Source organism: Xiphias gladius, chromosome 10, assembly GCF_016859285.1.
Source record: "Xiphias gladius isolate SHS-SW01 ecotype Sanya breed wild chromosome 10, ASM1685928v1, whole genome shotgun sequence".
In the NCBI taxonomy this organism is placed as follows: Eukaryota; Metazoa; Chordata; class Actinopteri; order Istiophoriformes; family Xiphiidae; genus Xiphias; species Xiphias gladius.
In genome coordinates this window covers 27,239,684-27,256,672 of record NC_053409.1, presented here as the reverse complement: position 1 = coordinate 27,256,672, position 16,989 = coordinate 27,239,684, and the positions used below count along the sequence as shown (strand labels likewise).

Sequence of the window (16,989 nt, the reverse complement as noted above, 5' to 3'; positions counted from 1 at the left end):
AACAGCACGTTTTAAAGGCTGTCAGTGTTTACATACACACTTCCTGAAACCTCGGCTGCTCACACTGCACACACCTGCACTCTCTCGAGCGCTTCCTTTGCTTTCACCGCTTACACTTCGTCTGGCAACTCACCGGCTGTTATCTCTGACTCAACGTGCTTCAACTGTTGAAAAAACTGCAACGGAACTTTTTTATCTGTCAAAATCAACTTGTAACTCACGAAAACGATGTCCGGACCTGCACGGAGGTCCAGGGCCTCAGGTTGGGAAACACAGAGTAGACAAGTCTGTGTGTGTACGTGTGTTTGTTTACCTGTAGTGTCCGGGTGTGTGACCTGCAGCCCGGCTGGCCGACCTGAGGCTGTGAGGTCCGAGGTGGTAGAGGTCACGGGGGCGTGACCTGTCACTATCCTGAGGGCCGACTCCAGCAGCTGGCTCTGATTGGAGGAGAGGAGAGCCAATGAGTAGTCAGGCAGCAGAGGGATGAGTCAGCGGCACCCCAACAGGTGAGCGTGTTTACCTGCAGCTGCAGCTGCTGGCTGTGCAGCGTCTCCAGGTGCCGCAGCGTCTGCTGGCTCAGGCCCCGCCCCCTGTCCCCGCCCTCCCTGACAAGAGAGCGGACAGTGATGTCACAGCGATGTCACACAGTGTACTCACAGCTCTCGTACATTTACCCTCGTGGGACCAGTTTGATTTTCAGACTTTGAAAGTGCGAACTAGTTCCGCAAAATGATTATTTACATGTTTGATTTTCTCAATAAATAATTTTTGATTAATCAAAAACTGTGAAAAATGCCGGTGAGTCCACAGTGACGTTAAGTGAAGTTACTGTGAGAGAAGGAAAAGCAGACATTCTCCTGTTTGAGAACCTGGAACTTTCTGACTTTTTGGCATTTTTGCTTAAAAATGATTCAAACTAATTGGTTTTCAAAAATAGCTGCTGATTCATTTTTAATTTTCTGTCAATCGACTAATGGATCGATCGACTAATGCGACTCCGCCGGGGACATTTTGTTTAATCCCCTTTTTCTACCAAGAGCTCAGACTTGGTTTTAAGGTGACGAGACTGGATTACGTCAACGAGCGTCCTCACAAGTATAGAAGACAAGCATGTCTGTGAGCACCTGTCGGCCTGCAGCAGCCTCTGAACGCCGTCCGCCAGCTGACACACTCGGGCCTCCACGTCGGACTGAGCCTGCGCGTAAAGGTGAGTTATTAGAAAACTGTCCGATGAGTTCTGCGTTGGTGGGGTTTCAGGTACAGGTGAGACGAGCCGGACTCAAGCTGGACTTCCTGGATCATAGTCTCACCTGTACCTGAAACAGCACGCGCACGCACACTCTCTACAGACTGTAAATTGTTCTTTGACAAACGTGTGATTTTGGTCGACAGATTTAAAAACGTAGTTGGTACCTGTTGCACTACAGTTATGCAGTAACTTCTGAATCAGGATCAGGAACTGATCTGAGATCAGATCTACCTTGATGAGAGGAGCGGCCGCAGCTACAGCCGCAGCTGCGGCCGCTGCTGCATTGGTGGCGTCTCCCAGGCGACCAGAGGACAGCCCCGCCTCCATCTGGACACCCGCTACACCCGCTGCATCCTGGGAGCCGGGCCTCAGAACAGGAGCATCCCGGGAGCTGGTCTGGAGTGGCCCCGGGCCCAACAGCTTCACCTTGATCTCCCTCCTGCGGGGGGCGCTGTGAGAGCTGAGGGGCACAGAGAACATCATAGGGACACGCGATGCGGCGCGTTCGGGCGCTCCTCGTGAAGTCGTAGATTTAAGAGTTCGCCATCAGAGAGTTAAGAGTTCAATCTCAGTCCGTTTCTGACAGAAGCGAAGAAAAGCTGCACTGGTCAGAGTTTAATAGGAAACTGAAAACCTAACTCAAGTTTAATGAATAGTTAACGACACAGTGATTAGAGTCATCATAAAGTCATTTCCTGTGGAGAGATTTCCGAAGGGTTCAAAAATCCAACAAAACACCAATCCAAGCTTCCCAAAACCCAGACGCTCAGTGGACCGGTGAAGTCCAGACACCAAATGTCGAGACAGGATCGTCAAACTTAAACGAGCAGATCCCTGAGGATCGATCGGACTCTCTCCCGCCAGGCTACGCTCAGTCAGTAACATCCTCCGAGAAAAACCAGAGCGGATCAGCCAATGGAAACTCAGCACCCTCAATATTTCTAGGAGAGGTTGTGAACTGAAAAATATAATCACGGTTTTCTAGTAGAGTTTGCACCAACTTGAAATGAGCTTCTGGAGAATTCAAACATACACTCAGACTGATGGTTTTTCAGAATAAAACGTTGAAATGCTATAAATTCAGTGGAATTTAAATTTCATTTCATGAATTATTCAGCTTCTTAATAAAATCAGAGAACAACCTCTCTTTGCTGGAAAATTATCTATTTTATTTTATTTGTTTATAGTTTCTGATCACAACGTGAAATTAGTATCTTCCGCATCCTCACAAAACAGGTAATTTCAAAACTATTTCATTAAAAGTGCAAATGTTACCAAATGTTTGATTTTTATTTACTTTTTTAAAAATTTCCTTCAATATAAAATCTGCCTTCGCATTAATAAAAATGCACCAAACTCCATAGACTTTTTCTTAAATTTAAGACACAAAGTGTTTTTGTTTGTTCTCACCATTGTTTCAGGGCAGCGAGTACGACTCCTCGACCTCCAGCCGTGAAACGCGACGTCAAGAGGTCGTGACCTGAGAGTGATGATGTAAGCAGAGGCGGAGTCAGTCTCAAGAGTACACCTGTTGCATTTATTCTGTCTGACTTCTAATCAGCAGTGTTTCCTCCCTGCTCAGACTGAAACTAGGGGCCTGTTCCAGGTTCAACAAGCTCTGAACTGGATTTTGGTTCCAGAAAACTCTGAGTTTGTTCACTCTGCGTTAAGTGTGTGTGTGTGGAAAAAAAGGCATCAACGGTGGAGCCCTGATGCTGCCATTCACCGTGGCGACAGGTAAACAACGAGCAGAGCCTCCGTTTGAATCCAATGGAGCCAGAAAGATGAATTTAAAAAAGTCTTTTCAGCTTCACTCAGAAATATCGCATAATCTACTATGTGATCAATAACTATGATAGGAACGTGCCATCAGTCCGACCAGTCACAGCATGAGAAATGATTCTCCATCAATCAGAGACTTGTGTGTCTAAAGCTTCATTGTAAAGATTTATTCACGGTAAATGTTTCGGTGAAGGGGACTGATTGACAACCTGACAGTTGTCTTCACGTCCACAGTCTCATGGTTAGAAAGACGGACGGTGAATAGACTTTATTCTGAGCTGAGGACGAAGCCACGATGTGGAACATCTGGATGTCAGAGATCGCTGTCTCTGTCCTCGCACTGACGACCGACCGGTCATAAAACAGGTAACGTTAGTAAAGACCGGTCCTGGGGGACAGCTAAACTTCTGCACATCAACGCACTCCGATGTGGTCTCTGATGTGGACTGTGTGAATGAGGACCTGAGGCTCCGTGTCAGAAGCTGCTTCAGACTCGACAGGCAGAGACAGAGACTCGGGGTGTGTTGGAGAAAAGCTGCCAGGGAGCAGGTGAGATTCACAGAGTTAAAGTCCTCTCAGTTTCTGGAGCTGAAAAACCCAGAGTTTCCCTCGTCTCAGGCTCAACACACTCAGAGTTTTCACTAAAGCCGCTTTCTGGACCGGGACCTGGGTTGAAGGTTCAGTCAGTGAAGACAGCGACTGCCCAGAGGCTCAGACACCCCTGAGACTTCCACGGATAATCACGTTTCAGCTTTTGGGGATTTTAGTTTGATTGTTTCAACGTCAGCAGCTACTAAACTCTTCAGAAACTATTTCATAAATAAGTGGTCAATGCTGCAGTAACACTAAGAAACCTTCTACGTATCAATAACTTATATCACAATTACAATAATATATATTCAGAATCGCATTAAATCGACTTAAAATAAAAGCACAACAAGTAAAATAAAATTACTTTTAAAAAATGATACGTAAATATAGGTTTTAAAATGGGTACGTTTCCCAGCTTCTCAGGAATGTTTGATCACACTTTGTTTGTTCTGATAGTGATTATTGATTGACTGATTGACTGACCGATAGAGCTGGTTCTCTCACCAGACTGCCGGTCACTCTGTGTCCCAGCAGAGAGCTTCCCGTCTGGGTTCGACTCTGCAGTTGGAGGCAGCTGGAAGAAAACAACACAGACACGTCAGAGTCAAGCTGATCCGGTTTTCTTCCGATTCAGTATCTTACTTCACGTGTGTCTGGTTTGTGTTGGTGTGGGCAGGTAGGTACGTTAATACATCACCTGTGGCCCTGCAGGGAAACTACTCTGGCTGAGGTGAGACATTTTGCATTCTTACATTTGGGGTAAAAATCCCATTTTTCGCTATAGTGTGTCTCTTGAACCATAAGGACCAAACTTATTCTTTAGACATTGACAGACCCTGTTTGTTTCAACCTGGGAAACTGGACCTTTTTAGACCTGGTGTCAGCGAAGCAGCTCTTCATCTTTACTGTCAGTCAGTTAGGATCCACATCTGTGAATCTGAGACAGAGTTAAGGTCCTATTCATGAAGCTACGTCCCCGTTTTTATTCGGTGTCTGAGTTGTTCGCTTTAACAACTTAGAGTCTGACGTCTTATAATTACATCTGAGCGTTTGGTCTCTGAAATGTCAAACAAATTGTCAAACAACGCCGGCGACGGCCTCGCAGAGCTGAAGATGGCGTCTTCAAGTATCCAAAAAACCAAAACTATCCAGCCTACAATAAAATACGATAAAGAAAAGCAGCAAATCCTCAAATGAAGACGCTGGAATCACAGAACATTTGGTCCTTTTAACTTGAAAAACAATGAAACGATTATCAAAGTAGTTGCTGATTATTTTTCTGTCCACTGACTAATCGATGAATTGATGGATCGTTTCAGCTCCGAGTCAATCACAAGACAAATTGACCAGAGAACAGGTTTGGACGATGCGGGTCTGGGTCGTCGTCGTCTTCTTCTTCTTCTCGTGGGGAAAAAACAGAACCGTGATGCTGCTGCACCAGAAGAAGACTCACACTTCCGGCGGGTTCTCGGTTCTCTTTGGTCCGTCCTGGTTCCTTCAGCGTCCTTCGGTCTGCACAAACACAAAGACCAAGAAACCCTCAAACTGAAACGGAGGTCATTTTAAAACACAACACAACATAATGTAGTTAAATTTGTATTTTTGCTGTTTAAACTCAGCCTAACTGCCTCCTGTCGGGTCCGGATAGCTCAGGTCACCGGTGTTTCCGTGACACCTGCCGGGGCTCTTACCGGGCTGACCGTCTGCCACTGCCCGCGGAGGAGCACCGGTGTCCGGCTTCTGTCGGGGTTTCGGCCGCCGCTGAGGAAGAGGATGGACGGGGGCTGGGTCACGCAGCTTCTGGATGGTTATCTGGACCGGTTCGGGTCCTGGTCCAGCTTCGCGTCTGCAGTCCGGGAGGAGAATCCTGGTGGAGCGGATTAAAACGTCCCCAGTGTCCGAGCTGCAGGAGGACTGATCCGGACTGAGATCACTGGGTGGATCCCGGGGTGTGTAAGAGCTGGAGGCGGGTTGACGGAACATCGGCCCGGTTCTAATTAATCTTGTTTAATTTAATTTAAATTGTTTTGTTGACTATCAGCGCACCGTTAGCATGCTGGCTAACGGCAGCTAGCCTCGTTCAAACTTCCCGCTCCGGCATCAAACAGCAGCGGGACCGTTAAAACTCGGCGAGTGGCGGGAGTCAGAGCGGAAACATGGAGTTTAGAAAGCAAAATAAATTCTAGTGAGAACAAGAAGAGATGTCCGGAGAGTAAGAGAGAGAAACTAAAGTGGAAACGCGACAAATGTGGAAACATCAACAGTTGCTGACAACAAAACAGCCCTTCCGGTTCCGCTTCGGCCCAGAGATTTAAACAACTACAGGCAGCGATGTCTCACTCCGCCTCTAAAGTCGGGACACCAAAAATCCAGAGTACCGGTACAAGCCGTCTCCTCAAGGCAGGTCCAGCATCGTCCGTACTTCGGAAACAACGAAGCATTCAAACCGGATCCTCGTACCGAAGCTGAGTTTGTTCAACCTGGGCCAGACTGGTTTCCAGTGACACCTCGCTACTGGACCGAACTGCAGCACAGCTTCAGACCGGAGGCTCGGGGGACTTTAAAGCGGTCCTCCCCGAACACCTCTGACCCTCTCGGTTCCGGTCTGCTGGTGTGAGCGAGCGGTCTAAATAAGGCTGAACTACCTAGCTGCACCTGTCCCGGTAGGAACGGGGTCCTGCATTCAGGGCAACGGCCCCGTCCGCTGAGTTTGTTTCTGGGGCCGAAGTTGGTGGCGGCGTGAACTGGTCCGCATCGCGCCGCCGACGTGTTTCCACCCATCTCGAGTCTGCGACTGCGCGGGACCGGACTTGTAGTTCGGCCGCCGGTTTCCCGAAGCCACGCAGCACGTGAGCGGGACGCGCGGGTCCAAAGTGAGCCCCGGCGCAGCAGCCGCCAGGTGACGTCACCGGTCAACAAACGTCTCCAGGTAACCGCGCGCGTGCGAAACCAGGAGAACTCCTTGGACCAGAACCCGGCGGGTTAATAATCACGTGGGACACTTCCTGTTCCCCCAAGGTAGGAGCCGCCTGACTCGGACTGGATCTTAGGTCTGACTTTGATGTGGACAAATGTCCAGTGACGGGGATTTCATATAAGAACAGATGAAGTGGGTCCCCGTGTCCACCACAGAGGACAGGGACCGTCCACCACAGAAAAACCGCTGAAAACCTCCGTTTACCCGGAGCCAAACGGGTTTTCGCTTCAGAAACGGGTCACTCGGGCGTCTTGACCCCACACGTGTATAAGGGATTCAACCTCAGCCCTAAGCAGGGGCCCCGGGGCCCCCGCTGGCCCCCGCTGGCCCCGCTGGCCCCCGCTGTCCAGCCAAGCAGTACGCTAGAGCTGAAATGATTAGTTTAGTGACAGAATATTAACCAGCAGCGTTTATCTGCTCATTAGAACGGACTCGTTTGGAATAAATGAGTCAAGCTTGAAGCAGAAAATGCCCCAACGATCTCCGCACAGATGATTCATATAAAACAGCGTAAAACAATCCGCGACCACGTCGTTTGATCCATTTTTAAACTATTGATTCGTCTTTATTTTGTATAATCTTTTAATAATTCCTCTTTTAACTGTTCAGTGAATGGATGCTGTGTAACTATTTACGTGACTCCTCCACAGCGTTGTACGCGGGCACGGATTGAATTTCAAAGACAGTTTTCCTAAAAGGGTATAAGTTGATGTTTATGGTAATTATTATAATTATTGTGATAATTCATTATAATTGAAAATACGATTATTAATTTAGGAACTTTTGAAAGGTAGGAACGTCTCTACGCTCTTGTAGCACACGGGACGGTCTCATCAGTTGCGCACTGCTCGACACAGAGGTCAAACTTTCGTCACAAGTTTTTGTCTTTTTTTAGAGATTTGGATTAAAACCACGTCGATAATCATTTAATATTTAATCTTGACATTTGAACTCGGTCTCCTGCAGATTTTCTCTTGTCGATTTTTGAAAGTGACTAAACGTTTTTAAGTAGTTTGAATCTGCGGCTCAGTTTCCCGGCACATGTCCTTCGGTCCGCTGGAAGGAGGATTTTCACATCCAACGCCGACCTCAGGTCAGATTAAAGCAACGTGTTCTGGTTATAATTTAGATTTTAACCCGCAGTTACTGTCTGTAGCCTGCGGTTCAGGCGTCTGAGGGACGAAATCTACGACAAAACCCGGTAAAAATCACGGGAGCGCGAAGCTAACCCGGTTAGCTCTTAGCTCGCCGAGCCGCCGGGAGCAGAAGAACTAATCATTGATAATGGAGAAATAATCCTTCTCATTTGGGAGATTTTAATTCGTCCCTTAACAGGTTTGTCCGGTGACTGAAGGAGCAGATTTCAGTGTCTCCTTAGTTGTTGGACCAAATTACGTGTCCAGAATCACTCAAACAGTAAAACATCGTCTCAGCTGAGACCGAGACAAAACTGAACAATAACAAAACCCAGTTTAAAGGAGAGCGGGTTAAAATTCCTGGAAACTGTTTAAAGAGAGGTTTAAAAGAGCGGCACTGATCTGTGTGAAGATGCAGAAAAAGCTCTGAAGTTTTGTTAGAGGACGGGAATGTGAATAAGAGAGGGAATCTTAAAATGGCAGATTTCTGAAGGGAGTCTGGCAGTAGCGCTGATCCGAGCTGTTTGTTCTTCACAGAGACTGATTCTGAATCATGGCGGTCCAGGTGTCCGAGTCCGACCAGATCAAACAGGTGAGACGTTTTTTAGGTTTGGTTTTAGTTTTAATCAAAACAAAACACCTCCGATCCACAGGACCAGTTGGTGTGCTGGTCCAGTCCGGTTCCAACACGCTGCCAGTTCACACCACATCACGTCTGTCGTTAAGAGCGTGTCTGGTAAAAACGAGGCTCTAAACTGGATCAAAAGTCGATTCGGATTCCAATGTACGATGTAAATGCACAACTCGACAACATGTATCACAGGTCTGGTCGTGTGGAAACGTTTTAATATTAGACCTGTAATGGTTTGAGGCGTTTTTTTCTTTGCCAGAAGAGTTTGGAAAAAAGATACTTATGGCAAAGGACATTTGAACATTTGAAAAATGATTATTGAATAAAATGAATGCGAAGCATTAACGTCAGTTACTGGGAAAATGATGAAATAAAATTCAATGAATTCGGTTCCAATAACTGAAACTACTCCACAAACTGGATGTTGTTGATCTATATATTATGAGTATTTCATAATGTCTTTTATTTCATGTTGAGGACTTGAAGGGAATGTTTGACACGTTTTATTCTCCACGGTTCAGTTCCACAAACTGTAACAGGTGAATGTAAATAACCACGAGATGTAAAGTCGGAGGCCGGAGACTTTCGTCCCAAAACCCCGCAGCTGGTGAGAGAGCGGTGGATCGTGCTGCTGTGAAGCGAGTTCCCACGTGTCCTGACGTCCGTCTCCCTCTGTTTCAGTTCAAGGAGTTCCTGGGGACCTACAACAAGGTGACGGAGAACTGCTTCATGGACTGCGTCAAAGACTTCACCACCAGAGACGTGAAGCCAGAGGAGGTAAAAAACCAAACAAACAAAAGGCTCTAAAAGCGAAAATATTAGTCCTTTGAAAGCACATTCTGTAAATGTTGCTTCGCTGCCGATCGTATTCAAAACCTCCATCAGTTTTTACATGTTTTTATTTCCCTTTTATTCCTGACAGTCTGTGTTTCCAGGTTTCGATTTAGTCAAAATTACGTTCTCATTTTAGGTTTAAAAAAAAAACTCAAACCAGTTTAACATCAGGGACCTTCTTTAAAACTCTCCTTGTTGTGTTCGAGGACGCTCAGGCGTCTGAGATTTGAGTTTTTTAGCTGAAGACCGATGCCGTAAATAGCTCCGCCGTCAGCAAAGTCAAGCAAGAAGACAGACAACCGGCAAACGTGGACATCAGGGAAAAGGCATCGTGTGCATTTATGTACTCGGGGCATTAAAATAAGTTAAAGTCTCACGTTGCTTTTACTTTTGGTTCTTAAGCAGAGAAACAGCAGAGCAGCTGCGGCGCTGCAGCGCAGTTAGAACAGGCGGCAATGAAACACACCGACCACAAGCATAAAGCAGTCAGTCACCAGTGAGGGATCAGGCCGCAGGTATTTCAGGGGCAGCGCCGTCGAGCTAACACGCGATTGGGCCGTAAAGACACTGCAGGCGTGGCGATTGGCTGCCGGGGAGGAGTGATGATGCAGAGAAAAGGTTTCGCTCAGTGAGCTGACGATGTCGTGTGATGTCACATCTTCTCTTGGCTGTCTGACCAATCCCCTGCCAGGTTGCTCATTTTTCATGTCAGTCTTAAACCAGCTGTCGGGTCCAGCGACAGGCCAACGGGATCGTCCCGCTTCTAGCAAAGAACCAGATGTTTTCTGACTCAGCTGTTCCACGTCGGTCTGCTTGTCCTTTCAGTCCAGCTGCTCCGAGTCCTGTCTGCAGAAGTATCTGAAGATGACTCAGCGGATCTCCATGAGGTTTCAGGAGTACCACATCCAGCAGAATGAGGCCCTGGCTGCTAAAGCCGGACTGCTGGGACAACCTCGCTGAACCAGGACCGAACGGGACGGGCAACGTGGCCCAGGCGGGCCGAGCGGAGCCGGACTGATCCCGGTTCAGCAGGTCCAGTGTCACTGCGGCAGATGAATAAAGACTCTGAGCGTTCAGTCATCAGTCTGTGTGAAACAGCTCAAACGTGCTGCTGAACGGAAAACAGTTAAAACACAAGATCCGTCAGCTGTTCTGTGTCAAAGCATCATGGGTAATGTAGTAGAAGACAAGATCAGACTGATGTGGACAAAAACTGTGGAATGGTCCTTTAATGTTGGCTTTTCTTGTTTTATGTTGATGTGAAGTTGAAATGCTTTTTTTTTTTTTTTTTAAATTAAACATGACGAACCTCTGATGTCTTCTTCCTTCCCCATGTCTGGAAATTTACTGCTAGTTACTTTAAGGTTTTAATAGTAGTGGAAAGTACCTTTACTCAAATACTGGTACTGAGTATTTCCATTAGAGCTGCAACTGGTGATTTTTTTCATTATTAGTCTGCCAACTCTTTTCTTGATTGATCCTTTAGTCCGCGAACCATCACGACTTCCTGCAGCACCAGGTGACATCATGACACGTCTTGTTCTGTCCGATTAACGGTCAGAAACCCTGAATACTCACTTTACTGCGTCACAGCAGCAAATCTTTCACATTTCTGGCATTTTTCCTTAAACTGATCAGAAGAGCTGACGATTAATTTTCCAGCCACTAATTGTTGTACTTTTCTATTCTACTGCAGTTCAGAGGAAAATGTACTTTTTACGGCACTCGCTGGTGACTTTGATTTTACATATAAAATCAGATTCACCATTATATAATAAAGGCCACACACACACACACATTTGCGGTCATGTGGCTGATTAAAGCTGAGGTCACCATGTAACAATGAAGGTAATTCAGTTGTAATTAGTCCTGAAACTAATAACTTTGATTTTTTTTTTGCACAGAATATTAAATAAATCCAGATGTATTAATGATCAGATCTTTAACTTTAATAAAAATACACGAGTAGTATCATCAAAATGTACTCAGAGTACCAGAAGTAAAAGTACTCATCATGCAGAGTAATAGAAACGATACGAATGGATCTTAATTATTGATGCATTCACGTTGCAGCTGCTAAACGAGGAGCTGATTTTAATTACTTGATATTCTGCTGGACAGATTCTATAACAATACAAAATCGTAACCAACTAAACTGGAGTGAACTCAACACGACCAGGAAATTCAAAATAAAAGCATGACCCAGTCTCATTTCTGGGGAAACTTCCTGAGGATGAACAGGGAAGCGACTCGCTTCTCAAGTTACCGGGGCACCTGAACGCACCGTTACTGCAGGTCTCTGTGAGGTGAAACGGTCTCAGTTTGGGAGGCGGATCGGGGTCGGGACTCTGAAATGAGACGCAGCTGCAGAGTGGAAACATATTTAAAAACTTTATTAGAAACAGAGAGCTCTGTTTATTGTGCACACAGTTTCAGCATGGCTTAGCTTCTGTTTTCAGGAGGAAGTGTGTGTTTCTGTATTTACAGTCGTCGCTCTCTAAACCGCAGCTAGCAAAACACCACATAGAAAAAAAAAAACAAAAAAAAACAAAGAACAAAAACTGAGGAGTTCATAATACAACAGTACAAACAGTCTTCTCTTAAAAAATATTATAAATCATTCTTTACAGGTGTGTAAAATGTAGTTCTCAAATACATGGTGTGGTTTTATTCTCTTCTTTACTCAGAGCTTTTTATGTACAAAACAAAGAAATGTTCAGGAGCTGAAATCAGCCGTCTGTCCGAGCCGCGAACACAGAGGAAAAACCAGAGAAGAAGAAGGGGAGGGGGGGCGCCGGCGTCAGTACTGAACTCAGAGACCCAACATATGAAAGATCAACTCGGCCAGAAGAAAAATTAACTGATAAAGTGTCAGAAATGATGAAAATAAATATGCTGATGGAAGTCGAAATTCTTCGGTCCAAAGCACTTTGATTCATCACTGTGACTCAGTAAAAATGACTTCCTGAGTCAAATCTTACATAAAGTCAAATCTATGACTCAAAATCAAAATTTAAAATAACTTTAAATCAAACTTATGACACCAAATCAGTCAAACTTATCGTTTAGAAAAACGTCAAATTAGGAGAAGAAGTCACAAGTTAGAAAATAACGAGATCTAACGAGTCAAAATGACACGTTTTGAATCAAAAACATGATAAAAAAGTCACCGTACTACATAAATCATAAGGCTGTAAACTGAAATTATAACTTTTTTAACCAGAATTATGAGTTGGCGTCAAAACCATAACATTTCAAGTCAGAATTATGTGATAAAAAGTCATTATTTCAACTTAAAAAGTCAAAGTGGAAATTGTATTTTTTAAGTCAAGATCAAATAAAGTCAAATGAACATTTCCTGAGTCACAATTATGGGACCAAGTCAAACTTTGAAACTTTTAGTCAAAATTATGAGATTAGGTCAGAATTTCAATTTACTGAGTCGCTATTATGACTTTTTTTAAAATGAAGAAATCATGAGATTTACAGATTCACAAGTGTCGGATTGTAAATCAAAATGATCAGATACTAGGTCAAAATTATAATGTTTAATCAATCAACTCTGAAATAAAACGCTGTAATTCCAACATACTCAGTCAAAGTCGAGACCTTTTTAATCAGAATTATGAGATTCACTAACACGTATTTTTGACCTTCCATGCGTATTATTTGCTTTTATCATTTCTACATTTCATCTTTTTCTTTTCCTGGCAGTAACAAGCTTCCATACTGAACCCGACACACACTAAAAAAAAGAAAAAAAAAAAAAAGAAACTTCATTTGAATTATTTTACACAGAAACAATAAAGTTCATCTGTACAAACGTTACATCTTCTCTCTCGCTGTGACGTCAGAAACTTTTTGGAATTTTTTGTTTGTTTTTACCAAAATAAAAGCTCTGATTCCATATAAAAAGACCAAAAAACACTCACAGCAGGAAGTTGGGAAACCTTTTTTTTTTTTTTTCTAAATAATATTTTCTGTTTTCTTAAAAAAATTCAAAAAAAGACAGAAAATAATTTGCATAATGAGCTGTGCTGCTGCTGGAAACACTCAACACAGGTGACCTCTGACACCCCCCCACTTTATTATGAAATTAGCAGACACTGAGCAGAAGTACTGAGGACGCACCGGAGGGAGGGAGGGAGGGAGGAGGTGAAAAGAGAAGTGCTCTGTGGCGGCTGAACAGATGGTGAGCTGATTTTTCTGTCACGTTCGTCCCCTTGAACAGGAAGTAAGTCCATAGGTGAGGGGATGCAGCTAAGGTCAGGTGGGAGCAACCCCCCCCCACCCACGGCCATATTTAGAGGAGTGACGCGTGTTCCCTTTAGCCACCGCCTCAGTCGACGAACTCTCACCTGGAGGGAGGTTTAAACTTTTTTTCCCATCGTGCCCTTAGAGCTGGCGGAGCGGGCGGAGTCAGCGGCTGGAGGGGGCGGGGTCGAGCGGAAGGAGGTGGGCGGGCGGGGCCTGGGTGGGCGTGTCATCACCTGCACTCCACGGCGACCGTGTTCTGAGTGGGCGAGGCCGAGGACGGACTCATACCTGTGTCTGAGGAGCCCGACGAGGTCGACGCCGTCGTGTTCGACACTGGAACAGACAAAGATTTTATGAACATCTCAGCGCGTGCGCCGATAGACATGCTCTTCCCTTCTCGTGTTAGCGGTGCCATCTCTGTAACACACCACAGGAAGCTCTGACAGTGGCGCAAGTTTAAAGTCTCGTTTAGAGATGAAACCAGCCATTATTCCAACTCCACTGCGTTAAACACTCCCTGACATTGGGCACAGAGTCAAGAAAAAGCTCATGAAATGTTCTGTTGTACTGTCAGTATCAGGTCGGTACTACTCTCCTCTCTGAGCCCCGTTTTTTTGGTTTTTTTTGTTTATATCTGTTTCCATTCAGTCAAACTGTCCCTATTAAGCGTCTCTTGAATTAGATATCAACAGCTCCTGTTCTCAGTGTAGCCGTTGACGTTCAGACAACGTTCACTGGGTCACTGTGACGCTGAAGGAAACTTAAAAACAGGAAGATTCTGAATGAAGTTCTGCAGCCTCTTTTTCTCTGGTTTCTAAGTGGCTTTCTGGAGCTTTATTGTGGAGGGACTTCAGAGATGACGATGTCCTCAGGAAGTGGACGTCACACTGAATCACATCAACACGTGTTTCCTGTGTTTGACTCTAATTCACCTAACACAGTACCCCCCCCCCTTGCAGCTCTGCAGTGCCCCCCCAGGGGAGGCTTTAGTCTTTGTCCTGCTGAATGTCCATGTCTGCTACAGACAGGATCCTGTCACTTTCCTCCTATTATTATTTAATACATTTGAGAGAAAAAAAACCCAAAAACAACAACCCTGAAACTATCTGACGGACTGTGGTCCCATTTCCCAGCATGCTCGCTGCAGCTCCTACCTTCTCTCTCCTTCTTTTTTAGTCTCTTCCTGCGTCTGTCGATGGAGGCGACCTCTGATTTCAGCGTCATGTAGTACTTCCTGATCTCCTGCAGCTTCTCCTGCAGGAAGGAGATCCTTTCTGTGCTCGACATGCTGTCCAACTCATCTGAGGAGGAGGAGGAGGAAGAAGAGGAGAGGAGGAGGAGGAGGAAGAGGTTATTTCTGCATTCATAATTCTCTCTCACCCCATTCAGACCAACACATCACTGCATCCTCGCGGGTAAAAATCAAGCACGTTTCTGCTGCAACAGACAAAAACTAAATGGAAGTTTCAACACTTTTAAATCCCTCTAAGCCTCTACAATCACATTAAACTACAGCTGCCCATTATTTTTTCTATTAATCCTTTTGTCTCAGGGTTTCTGCAGGTTCACCGGGTTAAATGTGAGACATTGTAATACCACACAGAATGCAATTTAATACTTGTTTCACTGTCATACTGACAAAAGCTTGAAAGATATCAGCTGAATTCAACAAGTTGAGAAATGTACTGACATGTCACATTTTTTCATACTTCCCAGCTGTTTATCTAAGGTCCACATATGAGGACTGGAGAGAGAGAAACATTTTAGAAGCAACCTTTTCTTTGAGGAAACCGCTGCATTTTAAGACTTTTTAAGACCTGCAAATACCAAGAGTACAGCTTCAAATGTCTTGTCAATATTCAAAACACAAAGACATAATACGTCGTATATCAGCAAAAGAAAACAAAAAACCCCCCAAAAAACATTAAATTCTCCCATTTTTGAAGTTGGAACCAGATAGTTTGACATTTTTGCTTAAATAATGACTAAAACAATCACAATTGATAATCAGAAAGCTGCCGATTCATTTTCTGTCCATCGACATTAAACTTAAAAGTTAGAAGTCGCGTTTACCGAGCTGGAAGGTCCACTTGTATGTGCGTTGAGGGGAGGGGAAGTTCTGTTTGTCTTTACTGTGAGAAGACGGAGACGACAAACCAGGACAGCGAGTCTTCTGAGACTTAGACAGAGACGACAGACGAGACTGGTCCTCGCTGTCACTGCTGTGGCCTGAGGGGTTGGGGGGGCAGAGGGAGACAAGTTTAATCAGACTGTAACAGGTCTGAGTTCAATTTAACTTGTGTCAACATGAGCAGTGTGGACAGAACCGGAATATTACGCCAACCAGACGTCACCTGTCGGCTCAAAGGGCTTTCAAATTAAAAACAGACAGGCTGAAACTGATTCACAGACGTTAAAGATCACTGTAAAAAAAAAAAAAAAAAAGATTTCAGCCGCTAAAGATGACCATGCGAGGAGGTCGAAAGCTCCGGAGCAAGCCAGTGAACGTTTAAGGATGAAGCTTCCGGATCAAAATTACAGTTGTTTCTTTCGTAAATGTTCCCGTGTAACCGCAATGTCTGCAGCAACACCTGAACAGCGTGTGACCTGTTGGTGACCTCTGACATCACACACTGCCCGCTCACCTGCTCCGTTCTTCTCCACCTTCCCCGGCGTGTTTGGTCGTTTCTGGTTGCGTTTCTGCTTTTTGGCCGACGGGCTGGAGTTACAGTCCATCACCCTCTTCTGACCTGAAAGGGTCAGAGGTCAGACAGGTTACTCACTCGCTGCAACAACAGCGAACCAATCGGGGGACCGGGTGAGTGCCGGGCCCCGTTTCATCATCTTAAAAGACTAAGATCAGGCTGGTCCGGGTCTGGTCTCGTCAGGTCTTCGCAGTGTGGAACGTGCCGATCTCAGGACTACCAGAGGAGGAAAAGAGAGCTTTCTACCGGTTTGTTGCCGCCACACCGTTCATACGGAGCTCAGAAGCGAGACCGTCCACCGGCGGCGTACATTCAAAATTATGTAAAAACATCCTTCAGAGGATTTCACCTGAAAACCTCGTGGCGCACACGATAGTCTTAGTCACAGAAGGTCGCTCCACACTACTTTTTGTGCTGTGCACGTAATCGCACGAATTCTTGTTGGCATTTGATTTTCCCACCACCACATGCACTGCGTGTCAAAATGACCTTTTCTGCTCAGATGTAGCTCGTTTCTCTGATGCTCTGACCCCTCCCTCACCTGTTAAATGCCGGTGGAAAAACGCAGTAAACGCCGTTAACGCCTTAAAAGCTGAGCCGTTTCATTTTTAAACATGCTGGAGGAGAGAGAATTTGATGATGCATTTACTCTCAGAAAACGTGAAGTAACTTAACTCGACACTCAACCTGTTTTACTTTTTTTCTCATCTACAGATTTTTCAATCTTATCACTCACGTTTTTACGTTACGTTATTAACTCACCCACTCGGTCACAGCGAGCTCGTTTCCTGAATCGGCCGTCAGCCCAGTTAGAACTAAACTGCGAC

The 16,989-nt window shown here is 45.2% G+C and overlaps 3 protein-coding genes and 1 non-coding gene across 7 annotated transcripts in view; 2 read left to right on the top strand and 2 right to left on the bottom strand.

The window, feature by feature from the left end:
* Positions 1-6,412, bottom strand: part of kiaa0586 (KIAA0586 ortholog) — a 56,588-nt gene extending 50,176 nt beyond the window's left edge. Inside the window, exons 1-8 of the mRNA XM_040137447.1 lie at positions 5,248-6,412; positions 5,076-5,134; positions 4,106-4,196; positions 2,660-2,729; positions 1,481-1,709; positions 1,125-1,195; positions 521-605; positions 314-437 (exon numbers count right to left, since the gene is read on the bottom strand). Of these exons, the coding sequence (XP_039993381.1) occupies positions 314-437; positions 521-605; positions 1,125-1,195; positions 1,481-1,709; positions 2,660-2,729; positions 4,106-4,196; positions 5,076-5,134; positions 5,248-5,605 (1,087 nt within the window). The 5' untranslated portion in view covers positions 5,606-6,412. The remainder of the gene's footprint in view (positions 1-313; positions 438-520; positions 606-1,124; positions 1,196-1,480; positions 1,710-2,659; positions 2,730-4,105; positions 4,197-5,075; positions 5,135-5,247) is intronic.
* A 70-nt stretch (positions 6,413-6,482) lies between these two features.
* Positions 6,483-10,543, top strand: timm9 (translocase of inner mitochondrial membrane 9 homolog). 4 transcript variants are annotated; one of them, XM_040136463.1, is made up of 4 exons: positions 6,483-6,640; positions 8,273-8,327; positions 9,048-9,143; positions 10,026-10,530. In XM_040136463.1, the coding sequence occupies exons 2-4, from the start codon at positions 8,289-8,291 to the stop codon at positions 10,158-10,160; spliced, it is 270 nt and encodes an 89-aa protein (XP_039992397.1). In that variant the 5' UTR covers positions 6,483-6,640; positions 8,273-8,288; the 3' UTR covers positions 10,161-10,530. The 4 variants fall into 4 exon arrangements, with proteins under 4 accessions (XP_039992397.1, XP_039992398.1, XP_039992396.1 ...); XM_040136464.1 differs by lacking the exon at positions 6,483-6,640 and adding an exon at positions 6,645-6,672 and having other exon boundaries at positions 10,026-10,542; XM_040136462.1 differs by lacking the exon at positions 6,483-6,640 and adding an exon at positions 7,382-7,692 and having other exon boundaries at positions 10,026-10,527.
* LOC120795993 lies at positions 9,795-9,880 on the top strand. The gene has a single exon (XR_005708323.1). It is a non-coding gene; the product is annotated as a small nucleolar RNA SNORD53/SNORD92 (small nucleolar RNA).
* A 2,564-nt stretch (positions 10,544-13,107) lies between the features above and the next one.
* The window catches only part of arid4a (AT rich interactive domain 4A (RBP1-like)), a 32,040-nt gene continuing 28,158 nt past the window's right edge, over positions 13,108-16,989 (bottom strand). Inside the window, exons 22-25 of the mRNA XM_040136894.1 lie at positions 16,103-16,207; positions 15,531-15,686; positions 14,612-14,758; positions 13,108-13,790 (exon numbers count right to left, since the gene is read on the bottom strand). Coding sequence (XP_039992828.1) covers positions 13,687-13,790; positions 14,612-14,758; positions 15,531-15,686; positions 16,103-16,207 — 512 coding nt within the window. The 3' untranslated portion in view covers positions 13,108-13,686. The remainder of the gene's footprint in view (positions 13,791-14,611; positions 14,759-15,530; positions 15,687-16,102; positions 16,208-16,989) is intronic.